Genomic DNA, 23,023 nt, shown 5'->3' with positions numbered 1-23,023 from the left:
CATCATCGTCTTTTCAACCAAATTTTTTATTACTCACGCCCACGACTCAATGGAAAAGTTCGTTGACGACGGTTTTCACGATACACATTCAAGGCTGTTCCTGCTGCTGCTGCTGCTGCTGCTGCTGCTGCTGCTACGTCGTCTGAATCTCTTCGATATTGAGATGAGCAATGAATCGCAAACGCATTTGCAAGGCGTGCCTTAGTCGTCGTATTATGCACTCAACATCCGTTTTCATCATATCACCGACAAACATGTATTTTATGTGGTATCTGCAGAATAATTGTGTCAAGGTACAATAATGATTTTAGTCCGATACTTCGATTTACGATTCAATAAAATGATCCGTTGTCATGGCAAAAAAGGATACAAAAGATCGCAGACAGGATCCATGTATTTGAGCTGAGTTTGAGCATGATCGACTTGTTCGAGCATCTCGTAAAGGCTGACGGAGAGCTCGACGACGCAACGGGGTCGTTCGACGTTGAAACGAGCCAAAGTCGGCCCGATCAAGTGACAAGCGAATATCAGCTGTTCTTCGCTCGTTACTATTGGTTGCAATTTTTCTTTGATAAATCTAAAAAATACGATACATCGTTGTACTTTGGTCGAGATAAAAAAAAAAAAAAAAAAAAAAAAAAAAAAAAAAAAAAAAAAAAATGATCGACTTACTGCGGCATCGTCGTGATTTGTCCGACTCCGGCATGATGCCATATCGAATGAGCGAGGGCGAGCATGTAGCTGTATTTGTTTTCGAGCAGGCAATTGTGGGTTGTATTGAAGTTAAACATTTGAAAAGGAGTAAGATTGTTGTACTGCCATTTAGCTAAGCCAGGACTGCTCGCAGTTTCGACAAGACGATCGTAAAGTGCGAGCCAGTAACATTCCGGCAATGCCGCCATCAACAATCCCACGCAGTTGATCCACAAGTGTATTTCTTTTGTTGGTATTACCGTATATCTGGAATGTGAATGATTTTAATTAATAGCAAGTGGCGAAACGCTGAAAAGTGTCGGGACGACGAGATCGTATGACCGAAATACGGGGTGGTCCAACCGGGGAAAGAATAAATTGTTTACCCTTTGGCAACTACATCGAGGAGAGCATTGGCAACTAAGTTAGGGGCAACAGGAACAGCCATTAATTCGACGCACGTTACGTAGAGAGCGTGAGTCGCTGGATTTGGAAATTCGTTGAATCGCCAATCAACCGCGGGGAAATGCGGTGTTCCCGTCATTGCTGAAACACATATGAATTGAATTGGTATAAATATACAATATGGAGGATGGAAAAAAAAAGTCGTTGAATACGTACTCTCGACGATTCGGCGAACGAGACGAATGTAATAATCCAATTCGGGGACCCAAGATACATCATCGGGGGCCCTGGTCATGTATAATTGATATGCTTCGGAAAGAGCCCAACCGGGAGCTCGAATTTCTCTGAGCGAGCCCAATACCGCTGATACGAGCCTCCTTTTCAACGGTGGTTTGTCCCGTAATTTTTTCTCGTAATAATGTAGCGTATTGTACAGGTAAGTGACAGGACGATCGTGGAATTTGTAAAGACAGCCGAGATGCTCGAGAAGAATTTCTAGACTCTTTATAACCGGTGGAATTTCGAGATAACGATGTACCACGATGTCGAAAACGGGTAAAAATCTGAGGCACACATTACCGAAATAAACGGGTAAACTTTGGTACTGATTCGGGCCCCCGCTTGTTTGTTCCATTATTCCTTCCGGAGCAAAAGTTTCGGGGAATTTGCGATGAAACGCCAAATGTTTTTCATGCCAATTGGATTGTTTCCAATGCTCCGGTGAATTTTCTTTTACAAATTCCTGCACTCTGTTGCGAAATTCTGCTGCTTTCAGTAGCAACAATTGAATTATAAAGAAGCATACTTGTGCCTCGCTGCCCTCTTGAGTTCGGAGTGCCTAACACAAAATAAAAAGAGAGAGATAAAAACAAGTTAACCAACATGCTGACGTTTACCGGGACTGACAATTGGTACATTATTATTCTCACCAGGCATAAAACCAATCGGTCGATCGTCACTATGTTGTATTTCCAGATCATCAAATTTATCGTGTCGACGCATTTGTTGACGTGATGACCACCCGCACTATTTGCAAATTCGAAAACGAGATAGTCGCAGAATTTTCGTAGATGCGCCGAGAGCGCTCGGGCACCGATTCTCTCCAGTATTCTGTTCAATATTATTTTAATTTTAAACACCATGGTCAGCGTCTCATACAAAAATATATTTTCGAAAAAAAAAAATGAAATTATTCCGTCAGAGTCGTACTTATAGGCAATCGGACTTATTCGGTCCGTTTCGAGAATCATTTTCCACAGGAGGCAGAGAAACAGCGGGGGAGTTCCAGGAACTGAGAAATGAGCGATAATGTCGTTCTCGTTGCTCATCGATGCCCAATTTCTGTATTCCTCCTCCACGGCTTTCTATATATCGATCAATTTTTTTCATTCTTATCGTGACGATTTTTTTGTTATTCTCGTCATGTCTTCACTGATATAATGCTTGAAACGCGAGTGCGTCGATACGCGAGCCCTAGGCCGCGAGAATTAAAGATTTACCTTTATTTGTTGCTTGTTCTCTCTGGGTACACTATTTTGTTGAAAAAATTCGCTAAGAACCGGTGGAAAACATTGAAGCGTATGTTGAGCCCACGAATGTGGCGTATTTTGCATAATAGTGTTCAAAAGTTCCTTGCACCATGTACCACTCAGAGAATCTGCGCCAGTGCCTGTTTATCAAATACCGAGAAAACAAGTAATAATTAACAAAACAAATGGGAGTTGTTGCATATTTTTTTTGTTCAATCGCTGATTGCAACGAATGACTCACTCGTGACGTGCATGGAACGAGCGAGCGTGAGTACCAGGGCTCTGTTTAATTCCTCGGATTCCGAAGAGACGAGAGTTTTAGGCTCCGATGAGAATCGTGATAATTGAGGCTGTACTTCCGCTGAGCCTAAACCCGTTATCATTCTCAGGGCTGTACTCTCGACGCTAGAACATTATTCAAGTCGTCGCACACACGTTTCTCTAAATAGCTTAATCCTTATGTTAATGATAATTTCGTCAAATGTTTGTTATTTCTCACCACAAATGGAGCTGAGTTTGATTGGTTTGAGGCACCGCAGCGAGACTGTGCAAATGAGAGAGAATTTGTACTCTGTAATGAGGCTGTATATGATGCATTCTGTAGCTGAACATCTCCAAAAGCGTGTAAAGAGTTCCCCAGGCATGCGATTTAAATACCGTTGGTAATAATTGACCTGAAGACAATGAAAAATAAATAACTTTCACTGTTGGCGAATCGAATGTTAAAATTCATGTCGATTTATGTCGTCTTGACTCACTGATGAATCCTTTGATTCCCAAGCTCTCGATTTCCGTGTAGACGAGCAATCGACTATAAGTTTCGACTAGCGCAGGCGCCAAGGGCATGTTGCTCTTCGATTGTGCGAGTTTTATCACGTGAGTCACAATACTATGAATCAAACTCATTTTTGAATGAACGGTAAGCGAGTCGAGAATGGACATTGAGAGCGGAGTTATTGGCCCGGTCGCTAGTGCCGCGTTATTTTGAAGGGTCGTTGATAAAGGCTGTTGCGGTTGACTCTGTTGAGAGAGAGAGAGAGAGAGAGAGAGAGATTGATTGCTGGTTTCATAAATGCCCTAACGAGCTATGTGGCACAGTACATAATTGGAGAAGGTTCGAAAATAAGGCAATAAAAGTAAAGGTTGTCGTTGGTAATTATTAACAGCTTAAAATAAGGGAAATGCACGTAAAGCCTAGAACTAAATGATAGATTATAATAGATTATGAGCTCATTGGTAGATGAATTTGAAAGGTGCGTGCGTGCGTGCGTGTGTGTGAAAGAGAGAAAATGCCGTTATTACAAAATAAAATAAATAAAATTTTGGATCGATGTCGGAGAACACTGCTTACCTTTTGAGTTCCCAAAACTGTGTCAACGAGGGTGGCCATTGGTCTACTGAAATATTCCTGGTATGTCGAATAAGCGTTGCACAGTAACGCGATCCTATAATCCGAGCCCATGCACAACGACGTGTTGGGCATAACGAGGTGTTGGAGAAATCTAAAATCATTGCGGGATGAATTTTTCGTGTTAAAATATGACAAGAGCAAATTCGTTTGTAGACGATTTTGAGAATCAAACGACAAGATCGAGAGTAAGACGATCTCATAAGAGAAGGCGTATTAAAAAACTTACTCGTGATGTGCTTTTAAAGCGAGTGGTATGGGTCTGTGAATATTAGAGTGTTCTTGCTGTGCTTTTTTTAGCAAGTGAATCCAAATGCAGGTTATTGCCATTTGATGGGTGCACAAGGCCTGATTGTAATCCGGTACCGGCAAAGGTTCTTTTTCCGGATAGAGGAGATCGTAGAGTTTCAATATTGGTAGAAAATTCGATAGCTGCAAGTTGAAAGTGCAACGGTACTCTTAATATCCGAGCGTTGAAATGTTATATGACGATCATCGAATGAATAAGCGGGAAATTTACTCACGGGATTACGCTGAATGCTGCCAGAAATAAATTGTAAAAGTACCCACATTAGATGATCCCGACCTTTTCTTAAATCGCGACTTGCAAGCTTTTCGTGAATGGCCATTACGATGCTGGGAAAACAAGCGAATTGAAATAGTATGAAATATATTAATTGGGAAGAAAGATGAAGCCAGACCCAATGATTCGCCACTGTCCCGTCGATTCCTTCTCCGCCACCGCCATTTCCCGCTGCTGTTGAGCCCCCCGTCGTCTCGTTTTCCGATCTTTCCATCGCAAGGATCACGAGCTCAACCATTTGTTCCTCAAGCGCGACGCACCTCTGCTTATGCTTGTTGAGGAAATAACAAATTCGGATTGATATTGATTGGTTGAATAGGAAACATGGTTGATCATTATACTCGATAAATATACAAACCTGTTTCTGGAGTCCCAACATTGAACACACCATATCCCTGCTGTAGGGCTGCTCAAGGACATATCGCAACAATTCCGTCTGAGGTTTGAGAAGTTCCGGATCGTACGGTAAATTTCCTTTGAGGGAAAACTTTAAGGTTGTCGGATCGAGGAGCCATGGATTGATGAGATGATCGGCATAGCCCGTGTGCTCGACCACTGGAAGCATTTTGGAATGGCCTATTATCGATACCATCTGAGCTACGGGACGAAAACTCTCCACGAAGCTGGACAGTAATTTAGCTAGTTTCTAAAAAAAAGTTATCGAAATTTAATACGAGACCTTTTGAGAATCTTCTACAATCTCATTGTTTTTCTATTTACTCGTACATAAAAGGTTATAAATTTGGTTAAAAATATTCCACCTACCCAATGAGGCCAATTTTTATTTTCAGGATAGACTTTCTGAATTTCTGTTACAACAAAGTAGCTTGGGAGCAGACAGGCGTTACGATCAAAAATATTTTCAAACACATGCTCCAATGCTTTCAATTGCGGTTGCACCGAAGCGTTCAGCTTGGCTGGAAGCGTCTGAGCCTTTTCCGAGCAACCCTGGGAATAAAAGAGATCCGTTAGCTATTCTCCGCTCTATTCTTTCTAGACAGAAATATCGATCGATTGTCCAAACATTTTCTTACTTTCATTATTTCTCGTACTCCTTTATAATCGACTCCCCCGATGATGCGTCGTATCAGGCCGAAACACTCTACCCAAAAATCTTGCAGCTCGTAAACCAGTTTTTCACAGCCTAAAATAGACTCGCATACTAGCCTGTAAAATAGATTCACTCGTGGATATATTGATATATAGGAGGGACATCATATCTGTGCTGGATTATCATAATTTGATCTTGCCTCGCGCCCAAGTCGTTATCGGTAACAAGATTTTCTAGCAGATCCAGCAGCATTTGAAGACGTTTATGGTTTGTCATGGTCGAAGCCATATTGAGAAATTGTTTAATCGCAGATTCTTGTTGATCGACCGGTAATCTTGTCATCGCCATGCTCAATTCTGATTGCCAACATTTCATTTTTTTTGCTTCGTTGCTTAAATTGTGGTCTAGAATGCAACTGAAGGCCTCTTCCAAAGCCTCCACCTTCTGGATGCCGGAATACACACACACACATATATATATATATAAATATTCAAAATTATTCTAAATCACATAACGATCGGTGATTTTAGACGGTCATTATTGTTTTATATTTTCATATACTACTATCTTCGTATTGAAAAATTTTTACTCTCTAGATAATATGAACTTACGAGAATGTCGTTTACGATCGTTGTTATTTGACTTTCGGTGCTCATTTTATTTGATTTTCTTGAAAATTAAAATGTAAAAGTATAACCTCAAAAATTGCCCGCTTCTCAAGTGAATAGCTTTTCAAATATTGATAATGAGCAAATAAAATATTTTGATCCTTGTCTCTAGAAATTTATTATTGTATATCTTTAATTTCTTGATCCACTTGATGGCCGGTAGTAGTCTCCTTTTTTCTGGTCATTATTAATTGACGATAACAACGGGGGCCGGTTTTGCTCTAATGGGATGAGTTTGTATTTGTATATGCGTTCACGTCTAACTAGCCACAGCTATCCGCAAACTACCCCTATTGTTCCACACACTACTACACGGCACAGCGGACGGCGGCCGGCGGCAAGCGGCAACACTGAACTCTATTGTCTGTTGTGTTGTATTGTAAAATAAATACACTGTGGAACGCTGAGAGACACAGCGTTCTGAGAGTTGCGAGAAATAGTTGAAGTTCGCGCAGCTATCTTTGACGGTACAGTCCACCAAAAAAAGGCGGCGGCAGGATAGAAGGGGGGGGACGACTAGATTGGCCGAAAATGGCCGCCGTCACTATTTCCGGTCGGCTAAAGTCACTAGTCGAAAAAAATGGGGTAAGATAGTTGTAGAAACAAGGCACAGATGTCGCAATAAGCTTTTTCGTCGATAATTCAGAAATTACAGTCTCGGCGGCAGGGGTTCTCAATGAATTGAAATACGCACACCTGGGCCACCCAACACTTTGGGGATCATAACTTCAAATGTCAAGAAAGATTACGTAGATTACGTATCGTCGTGCAGCGTATCTATTCGTATGTATTCATATGAGAATGAGAACACCCATGCCGCCGAGACTGTAATTTCTGAATTATCGACGAAAAAGCTTATTGCGACATCTGTGCCTTGTTTCACCCTACCTTTTCGGCCAATCTAGTCCCTACCATATCTGCTTTCCGCGCCGCCAATATCGCGTGCCGCGCGCAGAACCAACAGAGTGCAGCAGGCAGCAGAAGCTCTCGTCCCGTGCTTTGCTGCCGTACCTTTGACAGAGTTAGAGGTTAGGGGTTAGGGGCTTTTTGGCTGTTTTGTCTGTTGGGGGGCTGTTGGTATATACAAAAGACCGCGGTCGAAGCAGTCCGGGGCTGGCATAATAATGAGCAGTCAATTTTATCGTCGGATATGCGGTGATTTGATAAAAATGAGAGATCAACAAGTGCGATTGGCGCATACACTACGTGGTAAAGCTCCGGGTATAGCGCGTACTCTGGAGGACCGTTTTGCAGGTTAGAGCGCGAGCCTTCGCAACGGAGACAGGAATATTGATTGATTTCAGAGTTTAATGAACTTTCGTAACCGCCTATTATATTTCTGAAGTAGAAATCAATTGGAAAGATCCCGAATTACATTTTCGCGTTGACATTGGATTCAAACACGTATTGCCTTCGAGGAACAAAATTATGTCACAATGGATCGACCAAATGAAGACTCTTCGCCATGATCCAGACTTGGAAAAAAAGGCACGTGGACGGGAACGTAAGTAGACGACGATAATACATGCTGTTCATATAATTATGCGTGGCGATTGAATGATTAATATTGTAATACGTGGAAAAATGCGGATTGGCTAATTTTTAAGTGTACATCGATTTGGAAAAATCAAAGGAAGAATGGTGGCAATTGTCCGGTCCGAGTCAAATTCTTATGATCGCCGATCATTACGAGATCTTTCAACACCTTTTTGGGGATGCTTATTTCATGCCGGTAGTACCTCTTAATATAAACTATAGCCAGAGTCAAGATTCGTATATCCCTGTACACAGAGGAAATCTTATGAAAGCTAGAGACGTAGCGATCGAGCCTAGCGTAACTTACGACGTAGATAAAAATACTTTGTGGACTTTGCTGCTGACAACTCCGGATGGGAATTTTGTTGATTCCAGTAAAGAGATATGTCACTGGTTCGTGTAAGTAAATATCGGCGCTGTCAAACGCATCTCTGACAATTGTAACGGAATAAAAATCAAGTCGGCGGCGTTGTTTCAGAGGTAATATTCCTGGGAGTGAAATATCAAAAGGCGATCTGTTGATGGAATACGCAAGACCAATTCCGGCCAAAGGGATCGGTTATTGTAGATACATTTTTATTCTATACAAGCAAGAAAATAACATCGATTACTCGGAGTACAAAAGAGAGCAACAATCTCGGTGAGAATCCCTAAGAGCCATTGTTTTTTAATATTTCCAACAACCGAACCGCTATTACCGCCTAAATGGTTGTTCGGTTCGTTACAGATTTCAATTGTTGGAGCGCAATTGGAGCACCGTGGATTTTTATAGAAAATATGAGGATGTCATAACACCGGCGAGTCTCGCTTTTTTCCAAGCGGATTGGGACTCGTCGTTGACCGACTATTATCGCAATGTTTTGGGTAGGTAGCGACGATTGAGAGTGATCGAATCGCATAGTTCCTAATGAGAATAAAAATGAAAATTTTATTGCAGAAACTCGAGAGCCGAATTACGAGTACGAATTTCCAGAACCTCACTTAAGGAAAGAAGAATGGTTTCCCAAGGGCAAACCCTTCAATCTCTATCTCGACAAGTATCGCGATCCCAAAGAAATTAACAAGGAATTTTTGTTGAAAAAAATGAAGAAAATTCATCCTTTCAGGGCTCCGATCGCACCCCTTAGATTCCCGAATGCCGTTGCCCATCCCAAAGATATGCCTTCGTGGCTCTCCCTAGAGACGAAAAAAGAACGTCTCGGTTGGGGCAGGATTAACGAAATTGCGTAGATTCGAATGACAGCGGGTACCCTTTTTTTTTTTACGATCGGCATTATCCAGTCGGCAAGACGAACGATGACAAGAATAATGGTGGATCAATTGTAAAATTGTTGATCAGAATAAACGTAATCCATATCGTTGTTGACTCAATCGTGTTTCATTCGATCGCGTTTGTCATAATATTAACAGAGCCAAATATTCGATAACATCGCGAAGATTAAAATATAAGCCCGTTATCTCAAAAAGTTTAAAAATTCTACATCGCTCATTCCAATTTCGCGTTTGCTTCAACGAGTTGCTTACTGCGTAGCTTTACCTCCGCCCTTGATAAGATCGTTGAATCAATAGTTTCGTGTTCGACGAGTATTCCTGAAAGAAGATAGAACGAACAGCAACGACAACAACGGAAAATGAGTTTTCACGCGTGTTGAAAAATTATGAGAGAAGAAAAACAAGATTGAAGGGAATTGATGATGAACGAGTTGAAGGAAATGTGTGAGTACTCGCCTGTAGGCTCGGCTTCCTCCTCCTCCTCGTATTTCAATTTGGATCGATGATCGGCGACATAACGTTGATAAAGATCTTTCGCTCTTGCCTCATCGCCAGGATCTAATTCGATGTTGGACATTGCGAAAAGCGTATTTACCTTGCCGCTGACTCGGCTCAATAAATTCAGCGCTGTTTGGGTTTCGTGAATAAAATAAAAGACATCGCACATTTTCTCGTTCGAAACAATGAAATTATGAAAAATTTACCACCACCCTCGAACTTGAAATCGATCCGGGCTTCTTTCTTTCTTTTCTTATTTGCTTCGTCGCCGTCGTCGTCCTCCTCCTCCTCCGCTTCCTCCTTTTTATCTTTTTTCGTTTTTTCCGAGTCTTTTTCTTTCTTCGCTCGTTTGCTCGCTTGCTCTTCAACACAAATCAGCATGCCCAGCATATTTTGCAAAGCTGCTCTTATTTCAACGAGCAATTTGCCACGGGATTTTCTCATTGTCCGATAATCGCTTTCTCGCCTCTTCTGATTCTCAATCTCTCGGAGCATCGTTCTCTTTTCCGTTTTGTACCTCGTAGAAAGGTATTTATAATACGATAAATAAAAATGAGTGGTGTGCGCGAGAGCGACGAGCTCGCCCTTCTAGCCCGATTATACATATTTATCTCGCTGATATAATCAGCCCGAGTATCGAGACGAAACAATGACTTACCGACCCGTAGTGGTGAGGGTACCGTGTTCCAGCGTCGCTAGCGAGAGGAGAGCGTGATTTTTCAAATTTAAAAAGGTATCGCGGTCGTTGAAATTTTTCTTGAATTGCGCGAGCAAACGCGTTCTGTGCTTCATCTGATAATCGAGCCTATCGCGATTCGCGTTTCATGCACGATGAGGTTCGATGAGGATATAAAAAGAAAATCAAGTACGCGATATGTACATATATTATGATTACCGAGAGAGGAATTCGTCGTAAGAACGTACGCCGAGTGAGTTTTTCACTCGGTTGAACGTTTCTTCCAATTGTTCAATTTGACGATTAATCGGAGTTTCCTCGCTGTTGGATCTCTCCTCCGACGCGACATCAATGTCCGGTGTATTATTAGTTTCGCTCTGAAATAGGAAATAGAAAACACCCGGTACACACTGAGCGAGATTGGTGCTGCATGAGGTAAAGCAAAGAAAAATAATAAGAAGATCGGAGGAAGATGAATGCGAAAGTGTACCTCGACGCGAACGAGCGATTGTGCGTATGCCCACAAATCTTGGACCTGCGAACGTACCAGGCTCAAAGTACGCTCTCTTTCCTTCATGTTGATCCAAACTTGTTTCCCAAGTGATTTGTATCTTTGCCTCGTATCGTCGAGATTTTCAGCCGCCAATTGTCCCATAACCGTTGCTTTGAGCATAATTTTACACTGACAGATACGGTCCTCCTGGAGACTTTCTAATACAGCGTCGAAATATTTAGCGTCCTGTTTAACCCATCCAATTCGACATAATAATATCATAAATATCGTGTTATTTCGTATTTTTATTATTTATCGTTAATATCGTTCGGTCGACCTTCTCTAAAATTTTCAGCATCGCTTCGTACGTGGCGCGGATACTTTTCGCCGCATTTCGCTTCGCCACGAACCGATGATGTTCCGTTGTCAGTCCCTGGTGCTGCTCGTGCTGCCCATGATAATTCGGAAGGTTGTCCCCTTCTCTCTCGTATTTGTCCGACAGGATGGTGCACTCCAACTTTATCATGAAAATTTTATAATTTAATCCTGTTAACGTTGCACCAAAGTGGATGAAAGCTTCTTAGCCCGCGACGAGATTCCCTACTCTCTCCCATCGCTACCACCCATCCCTTTTCCCTTCGTTCATACAACAAATACTTAACAAAACAAAATACACGAATCAACATACAAATAAATAGTAAAGGCAAAAGGACTGTAGTTTTATTTTTGCTTCGTTTAATAACCTTGAGATTGAAAAATTGCTTCATTTTTTTCTTCTTCTCGTAATAGAACTTGTCGAGTTGTCGTCGTTTCAGACAACTGTCTTGGAAAATCCCCTCTTCGATTGCCTTCGAAGAAACGGGACGAATGATTTATAAAACAATCTCAATCTCATGATTCGTGATAACGTAGAGAAATATTGTTTGCGTTATATATAATTGCGGTACGTTGGGATCAAGATTTTCAAAGGCCAATTGAATATCTCTGTGTTCCTGTAATAGAGTGTGCATTCGTCTCTTGTCCCCCCCGTACTCCACGTCCTTGACGATTCCACGGTATTCCTTGACGTCTGCTACAAGACTCTTGAGATCCTTGCAAACTTTTTTCTTTAGTTTCAACGCTTCGGCCACGCGTACTTTTCGATCTCTCTCTAAACCCCGTTACTTCTCATCATTATTTTTCTCAACGCTGTTGCAACGCGTCCCCTTTAATGCGCGACAATCGATTTACCGTGTAGCTTGAGAATTCCGCGATACTGGTTGATCTTGTCTTTGATGGTCCATCTGTCATCTTTCATTCCGTGTATTTTAACGCATTTTGACGATATCATATCGAATAGATCTTTCTTCTTCCCGATCGACCTTTTTATTTACTTTTTGTACCGACTATTGTCGAGGCTCTCTCCAAAGAATATCGTCCAATTATTAGAAAAATCACGCGGGAGGTTAGCTTAGCGAGGACTCGCGGCGAGAACTGATGAGAAAAACAAAACAAAAACCAAGAAAGAAGAAGAAGGGATCCCTCCCCCCATTTTGAAGTTGAATAATAATTTGGATGACTGTTGGATTTTATATTTCGGAGAGAAGACTATATATAAGAAGAAAATTGCGATAAATAACGGAGAAAGGTGGCGACGAAAAAGAAGAAAGCAATTATAGGAGCTGGCGGAATGAAAAAAATATTAGGATCGTGCGGTAGCAGCAAGGCGCTTTAATATACGATCGGGATTGCAACCCCGTGTGTGTATAATAGGAGAGCTCGTTATTATTAAAAGGCCGCGTTGAAGCGACGTCGGCGAGCCTCGAAGGATTATTAATTAAGAGGCGGCAAGGTTGTCTCTCTCTCTCTCTCTCTCTCTCTCTCTCTCTCTCTCTCTCTCTCTCTGATTGCACGAGCGCTGAACAAAGAATTTCAAAAGTTGTTACTTAACGTCCTTTGGCCGTCGTTCTACATCTTGTCACTCTGGTGTCACCCTGCCGAGCGAGAGAGAATGCGGTTTCTTTGCCGCCTTTGTATGATCAGCATCCTACTATATTTATATGACATTCTTGTCGAGAGAAAAGCAAACTTGTATACCCCAACAATGGAAAATCAGTGCTCCGGTCTTGACGCAAGCACGCAAATATAGTATATACGCATATTTATCTAATAAAACTGAGAGTGTTGATCCTGGGCTGTCGATTACACGTATTAGTAATTATGATACAAAGATTTTCGCTTAGTTTTTAATATAGCAGATAAATCGAGAGGAATAGAGAGAGAGAGAGAGAGAGAGAGAGATGATAGAGCGGAGAGAACAAAAGAACAAAATTTTTCAACAAAGTATACAAATAATATAAAGAATCGCAAAGGTTCCATATTCGAAAAATAAAATTCACGCATTATATGGATAAAAAAGTGATTAGAAAAAAAGGCTGCCGATAAAAGGGAGGAGGTGGGTGGGTTTGATGCCGATAATGAATTAAATTGAAAATAGAAAGAAGGAAAACTTTCTCCAAGTAATTATGTAATTCTATAGAAGCGTCAATAATGATTTTGTCGCTATGGATGCGAATTCAATTAAAAAGCGTAATTATCTTTGGCGAGGGTGACTAATTTAATCCGTCAACCGTCCGATTGTAGACGAGTCGAGTACTTTGAGAACATCAGTTTGCTAGGGGGCGTCGTGCTCTCGTGTCAAAACCACGAGAGTAGTACGTTCTTGCTCCTCCGTCCTCCGTTAATCGCGTGCGGCTTCATTCTCTTCGATGAGTTATCTCTGCTCTTACCCATCCCGCGGGTGACATAAAAACTTTCCACGCGCTCCGAGGGCCCACTACTCGAAAAAGACTCTGGGTTCAAGCAACAAAAAAACCGAAAAAAACGATCGGAAACCGTTCCGCTGCGCGACGACCCCTAGCTCTTAATCGCCCGTGCGAAACAACAGCAAAAACATGAAGCAAACGGAGCGACAAGAATTATAGTGCATGGTAATTTTAATATATAATTTCCGCATCACGGACGGATCTTTGAAATTTTTATCTTTATACCCCATTGCGATTAAGTCGGTGTGTCTAGCTAATCGGCTCGATGGCGCTCGAGCGCCCTCGCATGCATGACCATCCACGGTACGGCGGAGGCGTTAATGTAGGCACCTTTCCCAATGGAATTTAATGTAGCAGGGGCTGGTCCAGAGTGCATGGACCAATGCATGGCAACCGCGGATCGACGTCATCGGGCGCGGTAAGGTATTTTTGGGATGAATCATCTTGTGCTGCGAGGACTTCCAATTACTTCGAATCCGAATTCACAAGGAAATACATGAAGGAAATTTAAATTTGTTTTTTCATTGATTATTTCGAATGAAATTCCAGTCGAGTCTGCGCCAACTTTCTGAGAAAAACTAGTTTCTTGAATAGAATAGGAAATCATATCTCAGCATATGCCAGATGCATAGTGTATTATAAAACAATAATTGCACCGCATTTTGAATATTGTTCTACCATTATGTTGAACATGGGGAGAACGGAGGTCGAGAAATTGCAAGTTGCACAAAATAGAATGAGAACGAGACAAGCGGGTAACATTATAAGATAAAGAAAATGAATACATCAAGTGGTCGGAGGTGCCTTATGCGTATGCAGGAATCAAGCAATACAATGATCTACCGGGGCCAATAAAAGAAATAAACGATATCAATCGATTCAAAAGAACCGAGAAATAATTTATATTAGGGAATAGGCAAACTAGATGTAAAAGTACAATGTAATGGAATTAAGCCAATTTATACATTATACATTAATCATATTTTATCTCTCTGTTGCTCAATTTTTTTTTTCAATTTTCATCGCTCGTCATATTGAAAATAATCAACAGAGATTTGCAGGTTATGTACTATAGCTTCGAGGTCGATGGAATTTCCATCTGCATCTGGTTTTCTTACAACTCCTCGAATATTTCGCACGTACTCTCACGAATTTCAGCCCGTACCTCGTACCTATAATTATACGTAGGGCTTGTATCAAGAAAAGTTGGCTCCGCGAGATCGCGGAAATTCCCCGCTTTCGAAACCCTCGCCACTTGCGAGACGAGCCTTCTTCCCTCCGCATCGATCGCCCACACCCAGCACTCGTTCGTTATACTAGGTTGAGGGATGGGAGCCGTGACCAAATTTCATCTTACCCACCTCGCTCATTACTTCCGGTCTTTTACCAACAACCTCAAGCTCGAGAGACGCGCGTTTTAAATTTAATCGTCGCTCCGCACGACGCGGATCCCTATTCCGAATCATCCTTCGCTTCGATCTCTCCAGTGAAACGTTGTATATAGATATACGATGAAAAAAAAAAAAAAATCCCCGTTCAACGCCATACCGTTGTTGAAGCACACCAGAAGATATTGGTCACGAAAATTTTCTTCAATATTGTGAAAAAAATCATGTGCTGCGGGATCTTTGTGTGAAAAGTATCAAGGAGGAGACACTCGGATAGGATGGATTTGAAAAAAGAAAAGAAATAGACAAGGGGAGAGACGAGCGGGTATATATCTTCTAGAGAGGTATTCAAGTATCGATAGCCTCGGGGAGTTTATTGCGTTTGTCCCAGACTCTTTTCTCTCTCTCTCTCTCTCTCTCTCTCTCTCTCTCTCTCTCGGTATCAGAGTCCGTAGAGCTTTTTTCCTTATATAGCCGAAGGAACCTCCAAACTTTTCAGCCCCTGCTCTTCCGTTAGCAGCAACAGCCTCCGGCACTTCTGACTGTTTTTCATTTCTTCTTTTCGTTCTTAGCAAGGCCAACCCTCGATATAGAGGTACATGTACAAATATATAGAGAAATGCGAAAGAAAGTGCATGACCAGGGGCGGGGATTAATAGAAATACGGGGTTAAATTCGACTTTCCGTTCAATTTAATACATAGGTTATGTGTTATCGTTATATGCATGTAGGTTTATACGCACAGAGAGAGTATTATTAACATGTGTATATGTAATAGCGATTCCAATATGTTACATTTTGCCCGAGCCAGAAAAATTGAAACGGGGCAAAGAGTTTGCGGCTCTTGTGCAGTTTCTGAGCTTTCGTGGAAGAGACGCTGGTCGAATAGATTTTTGAGTTTGTCTTTTTTTTTCGGTGAATCGCTCGGTGATTTGGTTTTTTATTTTAATTTTTCAGGGATAACGCCGATGCAAAACACAAGGGACAGGTAGCCTCTGCCGCTGGATAAATCGGTCCGGAACGATGCCCCGCGAGTGTTGGACAAATGTTGAGCCAGCGCAGCTATAGGCTGCGGTACGGTATATAGCTTGAGTGCGTAGCCCACGAACTTCGCGTTTCCGAGCAGGTTATCGGATTTACAATGTTTGCCATGCAGAGTCACGAAAATTCATTTTGGTGAGTCATATAAATTTTTGGATACGATATAGGTTTGGAGGCGGCATGGGAAGTAATAGTTTACGATCCACGCGCGGGTATGAAAATTTTCAGAGTAGGTATATATAGTTGCGCCGCTCATTTTTTCTTTTAAATTATTTTTGAAAAATCTAACCTCTGCTCAGTTGCAAATAATTCATTATTCTCATAAAAGACAATATAAACACCTCCTTCGCGTTTCGTTCGTCGTATAATGTCATTTTTCATACGCGCATGTCATCGTAACGCTAAACGTATATAACGAGCCCAATTTTCTCTAACAGGCTTATTCGTATTAATTAAAAAAAAATTTATACTTTTTCTCCCGCCCATTCAAAGACTTAAATCTCGGATTTGAACCCCAGCCGCGGATAATGATTCGTTCAGTTATATACGCTTGCTAATTTAATTCCCAATAAGTGATAATATCACTATCACACCGCGAGCGAGAAGGAGCGAAAAAGGATGGCAATCGTCTAATCGTTATCTTTATATTCTCTCCGCTTTCCCATATACTTTCTTTTTTCTCCCATGCATTGCTCGAAAGTAATATTTGTCTTGGAATTAATTTCTCCAAGAGTATTCTTCTTTCCCGTTTGCTCAATAAAGTTTATACATTCTCTCGCCAGCACACTTTTAATCGCATGCAGAAATTCTCGGACCGGCAAAATCCTCCCTCTCCTCCGCGCCTGTAATAAATCTTGTACAGCACCATCATGGGATAATTTGAAATTATGTAAGGCTGTATATGTTACGAATAACGAAAAACCCAGTGTTCATTTTCTAATAAATTTTTTTTTTTATTTTCCTATAATAATGATTCGTTGTAGTGTTTTTAGATAGAAACACAATAAAAACAATGGATAACTCGGCGAGACGTTTGTTTGTCCGCGCCGCGTGTTGTTGAACAGCGATATATACCAGCTCTATACCCGCGGCGAGGAATTTAATTTTAAAAGAAATCGAGATATAAACTAGAGTGCAAGATTTATCATATATGCCGCGATTGAGATTGAAGCTAAAAAAAACGAGAGAGAAAAAATGGGTAAATAAATGGCGCTCAGGTGTCGCGAAAAAGCATATAATACAAATAAGTAGATACGGTAAATGTATATGGGGAAGCGTGCGCCGGCGGTCAGTATTCGATGATCCGGTTTTCCGGAAGGAAGGACTCTCGCCTTTATATCTCATAGGCGCGCAAAACTTTTCCCTTATCATTCGATGCCCTTTTTTCGATACGCCAGGAGATATGAATCTCTATATGCGCGGGCCGGCCATAAGAACCGAATTGCGGTAATATTTCTTCGATGAGCAAGGGAAGATTTCTGTTCTATCTTCTTCCTTTCTCCATCTATTTACTTCTCTTCGATTTTCCTTTTCCATTTGTTGTTATTCCTGCATGTCGCAGCGTTCGAGTCTCTCTAAAAATTGAAATTATGAGATAATTCTATTCGAAATTTATAGCAAGCGTACAAGATATATTCGAATGCGAATTTATAATAACACTTTTTTTCATTGGATTTGAAAAGTCAGAGAACAGCTCGATTTATTATGAAATGATGCTGGTTATTCGCACGAGTATATCTAATCGTAAATGAGGATAAAGGGATGAGTAAAGATGAAAATGAAGCGGAGTATGAGGAGACTTTTTTTCGATCCTTTTCCGTTTTCTTCGTTTTTACTCTGCTTCGTCCTAGTTGGCTTTACTCTTTTTTTTTCTCGCTCATACATTCTCGCTCTTGATGTAGTTATACATGCGAAGGGAGGAGTTGAAAACGTCATCACCTAGTTTTGTATGAGAGGAATAGAATTTCCGAGTCACCGAAGGGGAACAACCCCACGCGTACCTGTATATGTTTACTCGAATCGACACAACCTAGAGCCCAACGTTTTCTACCCTACCTCTCCATTTATTTCAAACTCCTAGCGACCGAGTTGCCAAGTTCGAACGTTTCTGCTTCTCCAAAATGTCCGGCCGGCTAGATCAATTAGCTGCCACAACGGTCAAGAGGCTTATTTCAACTCGACGCAAGTTTTGATTTTCAAGATTTCACGCAGACGCTATACTTCGTAGGGTTTTGACAAGTTCCTAAAACCGCATTGAAAAACATTCTTTTTTCGTTTCGCATGCATACATCTCTCTCTCTCTCTCTCTCGATAGAGTTTTTAACAAATTATTGATGGTTCACGCATCTGCGATTGGAAAACATTTTTGTTTTTATGCTTACTAAAAGTAGAAACGAATCGAGTTGAAAACAAAACTTTGTGATCGAACAACAATGCATTTTTTATTTAGTTCCTAACTTGGCTAATTATAATTATTATTTGTCATTTTTTTTACCCAAAAGTTATGATCTGTAGCTTTCAAAAGTTAGGCCAGTTTACAGTTTGGCAATGTTGCATATTATTAATATAATCTCAGCAAATTTCCTAATAAATCTGAAAAAATTGGCATTATACAGCAAGCCTTGCTCATGTTGCCCAAAGAATTTAATATTTTTAGCATAATTTTTAACGGAGATATCACCGAATGTGTTTTAACTTCCATAAGGTTACATGTTATTTGGCCCAAATTATATATATAAGTACGATTCAATTTTTGGATTTCGGTCGAATAAATTTCGAACGGTTCGATAAAAGAAGGAAAGAAAGCAGATAGCGTCGTCGCAATTGCGCAGCATATAGAGTTATTTCTATAAATTAATCCCTTTGGTCTTATTCGCAGCGAGCTACGCTCGAGTCATGAGTTGCCTTTTCTTTGGAAAAAGAACTGGATGAAAGAGATAGGGATTTTCTGCATCTTTCCATTTTCTTTTTATCCTATATAGGATTCTTGATTCCACTTACCTTTTAATTATCGCGCGTTCGGACGTCAATTACGTTGGGCCGCAGGTAATAGATGATCGTTCCCCGTTGCTGCTTCTCGGGCGTGGTGACGCCTCAATTCCCGCCGCGATTCCTATCTCCGCCGTTTTTTTTCTTTCCGTCGATTTCTATATAGAAGCGATTCCTATAGGTTTTATGAACTCGCGCGGATGTGGTTCGCGAGAGAAATATCCTCGTGACCGAGTTATAGTCGCGCAAAAGCGTGTGTAAAATCCTCTTTCCCCCCTTCCCCTCAAGCCGCATCTCCTTCGGTGCGAGCGATAACAAATCGATTGCTACACGCAGTACCTTGAGATTCCGCTATGTCGGATTTCCTGGTGCATACAATATATACCGCGAGACCGTATTTCAATGTACAATACGAATACGAGCGGGGATGCGGAGAGGCGGAGTGGCGGAGGGGGGTATGGGGGTGAAAACGGGATATAGTGATTTCTGGGTTTTCGTTACGCCGCCTCTCCATATCTCGTTTCGTTTGCTCTCACCACGGACAATCTCAACTATAATAAACACAGTGACGATTTATCCGTAGCGGTTTGGCCTGCCTATACAGGCTTCGTATACAACAACGACGAAACACCAGCACGAATTGGATGCACCAAGAATCGTCAGTGATTTATAACCGCCGGGGTACGATTCTCTCTATACGACATTGCAAGTCCGATATCCCGCAATTCATAACCGCGAGGTATATTAAAAATAAAAATGTAGCACCAAAGAATTCCTCGCATTCTACGCGATCGATGATTCATCCACGCTCTTGCTAGTTTTTCTTAGCCCCTGCGTGCGCCTTTATTCGCCGACTCGCTCCGCTTTCAATAATTTTCCAGTTCTACACATTACCCCTGCCTCGCTTCAATTTTTGCGATAACAACGAACGCTTCTTTTTTTATCCCTTCGCCGGATGAATCCCGATGCGCCTCTTGGAATAGAAATTTTTGGATAAGTAAATGGAGCATCCTGCGTGCAGCAGCAGCAGCAGCATATTTATGTGGTAGGAATAGAAATTGTGCACCCTTTGGCCGATTTATTGGTTTTTTTGTTTCTTCCTCTTTCACTCTGGTTCTCTTTTGTAGTTTTAAAAGTCGAACCGCAACATAACCGCACGGTAGAGAGCGAAAGAGGTAGAGTTTCACAATCCCCTTGGTTATTGCTTATATTATTTTCAAGCGAGGGTGGCTAGCCCCGCGATAAGGCTTCTTCCCTTATGTTTTTCTCTTCGCCAAAAGCTACAGCTCACCGCGAACTACGCCCCACTTCTGTGCTCTCCCACCACCATTTACGAGTTCGAAACTTTAAACGAGTTTTGTGCACCACGTTCAACGGTATGAAAGTGTAGCAGGAGAGAGCTCCCGAGTTCGGAAGCAGGCTTGAATAACAAAAAAGCATCAAACAGAAATGCGAATAAAAAACAAAAAGAACTAAACAAAAAACACGATATACACAAGCGACTTTTTGTCCTTTTTTTTGTTCAGACACACCGCTACTCGTTATGCGGAATGTCTGTTTTCCCCCTCCGCAACAATATATATATATATATATATATATATATATTTTATCGCCTTCCGCGCGTCGAATCCGAATTTCCGCGTGAAGGGAATACACCGAGTTCTCGGAGTTTTTTTTACGATCGCACTCTGCCCTAGTACTTTGTCGCGTAAAAGAATTTAACGTCAAACACCTTTAATGGATTTATTGACGTTGTCATAACTGCCGTCCGATAATAATATCCGTAATAAAATGTTCAATAAATTAGAGGCACGTGACAAAACTGAAGAGAAATAAAAAGTTAGGCTTTAATATGAATGATATTTGTAAAAATTGAACTTAATCAAAATGGGGCAAAACGGGCCATTCAAAATCTCAAATATTCACAAATTCATAAATTTTTTTTTCTGAGCCCAAACTACTTTTTTGCTCGAAATTATTAGCTATGTGACGATGAAAATTTTATTTTTTCAGTTTTCAATGTCACTGTGCTCAAAATGTCCAAAAACATCAAAAAATCATATCTAGAAAAAAATGTCTCGATGTTTGTGTGTGCGCGCGCGCGCGCGTGTGTGTGTGTGTGTGTATGTTATGGCACTGAAAAATTCAAACGCTTATAACACTCGAAAACGATTTGAGATACAGGGCTACCATTTTACATAAATGTTAGCCCTAATCCTAAATTAACTTAAATTGTTGAATTATATGATGAAATACACACAAAATTCAAGTTTAAGAGCGAAAAAAAGTTTTTTTAAAATTCTTTTGGACAAAAATCGCACTCATAGCTGATATCGTCTTCATCAACGCCTGCATACAAGGCGTGGGCCCATTTTTTGCATTTTACACAGATGATCCAGTCTTCGGAGGAAAGCGAATATAATTATTGTTCGCAATAAATGCAAGAAACGTCTTCCAACCAAAGACGAGGATTCGCTGTCTTCGCGGGCAACCATCTTTTGTCTGCTCACTAAACTGGCGCGATACGACGGGCTTCTAAGAATGGCAGTTCACCCGCTGAGCACGGGGTTTAGTCGCTAGTATCGGCTGCATGCATGGCATACACTTTTTCTTCTCCCAGTTACCGAGTTGACATTCTATTCGGAAACAGTCGCTTAAACGCCTGTGTTTTGAGAAATGTCGGTTTTTTAATTTTTATGCCTCAAAGAGGCTCGGCCCGTTTTGCCCCGAAATTTTTTTTTTCGCGAATTTCAGGAAACTAGGGCTGGAAATCCATTTTGGGACTCAAACATGGTTAAAAGACCATATGCTTATCACCAAAATTTGCTTAAATCCTTAAGTGCCCATTTTGCCCCATATTCCCATGCATATAGGGTAATATGGGGCAAAATGGACACTTAAGGATTTAAGCAAGTTTCATTGATGAGCTTATGGTCTTTCAACTATTTTTGAGTCCCAAAATTGATGCCCAGTCCTTGTTTGCCCAATTTAAAAAAAAAAAAAAAATTTCGGGGCAAAACGGACACAGCCCCTCAGAAGCATAAAAATCGAAAAACCGACATTTTCCGAAATACAGCCGTTCCAAGCGACTCTTATCGAACAGAATGTCAACTCGGTAATACGGGAAAAGAAATGGGATCGCTCAGGCTCCATTCCTTGAATGTAAATGAAAAAAAATGAGTCAAATCTTATATCCCATTTCTGTTATGTTTTTGAGGTATGCAAAAAATCAACTTTGGGTCCGTCGTGTTGGGATATATTTGGTGTTCGCACTATATTGGAGTCCCACCATTGATTCATGTTCCTAGTTTCCGGAATTTCTTCAAAAAAAAAAAATTCCGGGGCAAAACGGACACAACCTTCAAGAGGCATAAAAATCGAAATACCGAAATTTTTCGAAATGTAGCAGTTTAGCAGACAGAAAAAAAAGCTCACCAAGACAGCTAACTCCTCGTCTTTTGAAGACGTTTCTTGCATGTTTTGCGAAGAGTTATATATTCGTCGTCCTCCGAAGATTGGATTGACTGTGTAACATGCAAAAAATGGGCACAAACCTTGGGTACAATCGTTGAAGACGAAGATGTCAGCTATGAGTAATAAAAAAACCTTTTTTTTCCTTATTCGTACTTTGATTACTATTGTGGTTTTTAAAAATAAGTCAAAAAAGCGAATAGATAGTGAGAAAGTAGTTTGGGATCTATTTTGCTCTGAAACATGATTTTTTTGGGGATGTCACCGTGGAATTCAACAATTTACCATAATTTATGGTCAGGACATAATTTGGAACCAAACAAAAATTTTATGCATTTTATGAAATTTCAGTTTCGGGAAAGTCCGTTTTGCCCCATATTACCCTATATACGATAACCAAATCATTTTTACGGGAGCAGATTAGAGAAAAATTTTGCCATATGTTCTTCTTTTCCTGGCGTTATGTATATATATTAAATAGAGATTGCGAACAGAGAGCCTTTCTTCGAAACCCGTAAA

The 23,023-nt window shown here is 40.9% G+C and overlaps 3 protein-coding genes across 5 annotated transcripts; 1 reads left to right on the top strand and 2 right to left on the bottom strand.

Annotated features, from left to right (window-relative positions):
- Positions 1-7: 7 nt before the first annotated feature.
- Positions 8-6,762, bottom strand: MED23 (mediator complex subunit 23). Of its 2 annotated transcripts, XM_043431275.1 has the most exons (20): positions 6,476-6,762; positions 6,281-6,373; positions 5,869-6,113; positions 5,653-5,785; positions 5,384-5,566; positions 4,977-5,264; positions 4,560-4,889; positions 4,265-4,467; positions 3,979-4,129; positions 3,386-3,647; positions 3,127-3,301; positions 2,869-3,032; positions 2,598-2,767; positions 2,308-2,462; positions 2,028-2,208; positions 1,315-1,936; positions 1,080-1,239; positions 673-960; positions 371-577; positions 134-272 (listed from the first exon to the last, which is right to left on the bottom strand). In XM_043431275.1, exons 2-20 carry the CDS (start codon positions 6,323-6,325, stop codon positions 134-136), a joined length of 4,101 nt encoding a protein of 1,366 aa, XP_043287210.1. In that variant the 5' UTR covers positions 6,326-6,373; positions 6,476-6,762. The 2 variants fall into 2 exon arrangements, with proteins under 2 accessions (XP_043287209.1, XP_043287210.1); XM_043431274.1 differs by having other exon boundaries at positions 8-272; positions 6,281-6,762.
- A 532-nt stretch (positions 6,763-7,294) lies between these two features.
- Positions 7,295-9,239, top strand: mRpL38 (mitochondrial ribosomal protein L38). 2 transcript variants are annotated; one of them, XM_043431088.1, is made up of 6 exons: positions 7,295-7,591; positions 7,683-7,841; positions 7,945-8,272; positions 8,352-8,513; positions 8,601-8,737; positions 8,811-9,239. In XM_043431088.1, the coding sequence occupies exons 1-6, from the start codon at positions 7,462-7,464 to the stop codon at positions 9,101-9,103; spliced, it is 1,209 nt and encodes a 402-aa protein (XP_043287023.1). In that variant the 5' UTR covers positions 7,295-7,461; the 3' UTR covers positions 9,104-9,239. The 2 variants fall into 2 exon arrangements, with proteins under 2 accessions (XP_043287023.1, XP_043287025.1); XM_043431090.1 differs by having other exon boundaries at positions 7,296-7,591; positions 7,686-7,841.
- Positions 9,230-13,918, bottom strand: LOC122416812 (uncharacterized). The gene is given in 10 exon segments (XM_043429857.1): positions 9,230-9,463; positions 9,602-9,772; positions 9,850-10,160; positions 10,302-10,448; positions 10,539-10,696; positions 10,810-11,058; positions 11,150-11,352; positions 11,354-11,660; positions 11,760-11,894; positions 12,023-13,918. Coding segments are annotated over 10 exon segments (1,905 nt in total). The 5' UTR covers positions 12,143-13,918; the 3' UTR covers positions 9,230-9,359.
- Positions 13,919-23,023: the final 9,105 nt, after the last annotated feature.

This window comes from Venturia canescens, chromosome 10, assembly GCF_019457755.1.
Source record: "Venturia canescens isolate UGA chromosome 10, ASM1945775v1, whole genome shotgun sequence".
NCBI lineage: Eukaryota > Metazoa > Arthropoda > Insecta > Hymenoptera > Ichneumonidae > Venturia > Venturia canescens.
This window is presented reverse-complemented; position numbering and strand designations above follow the sequence as displayed.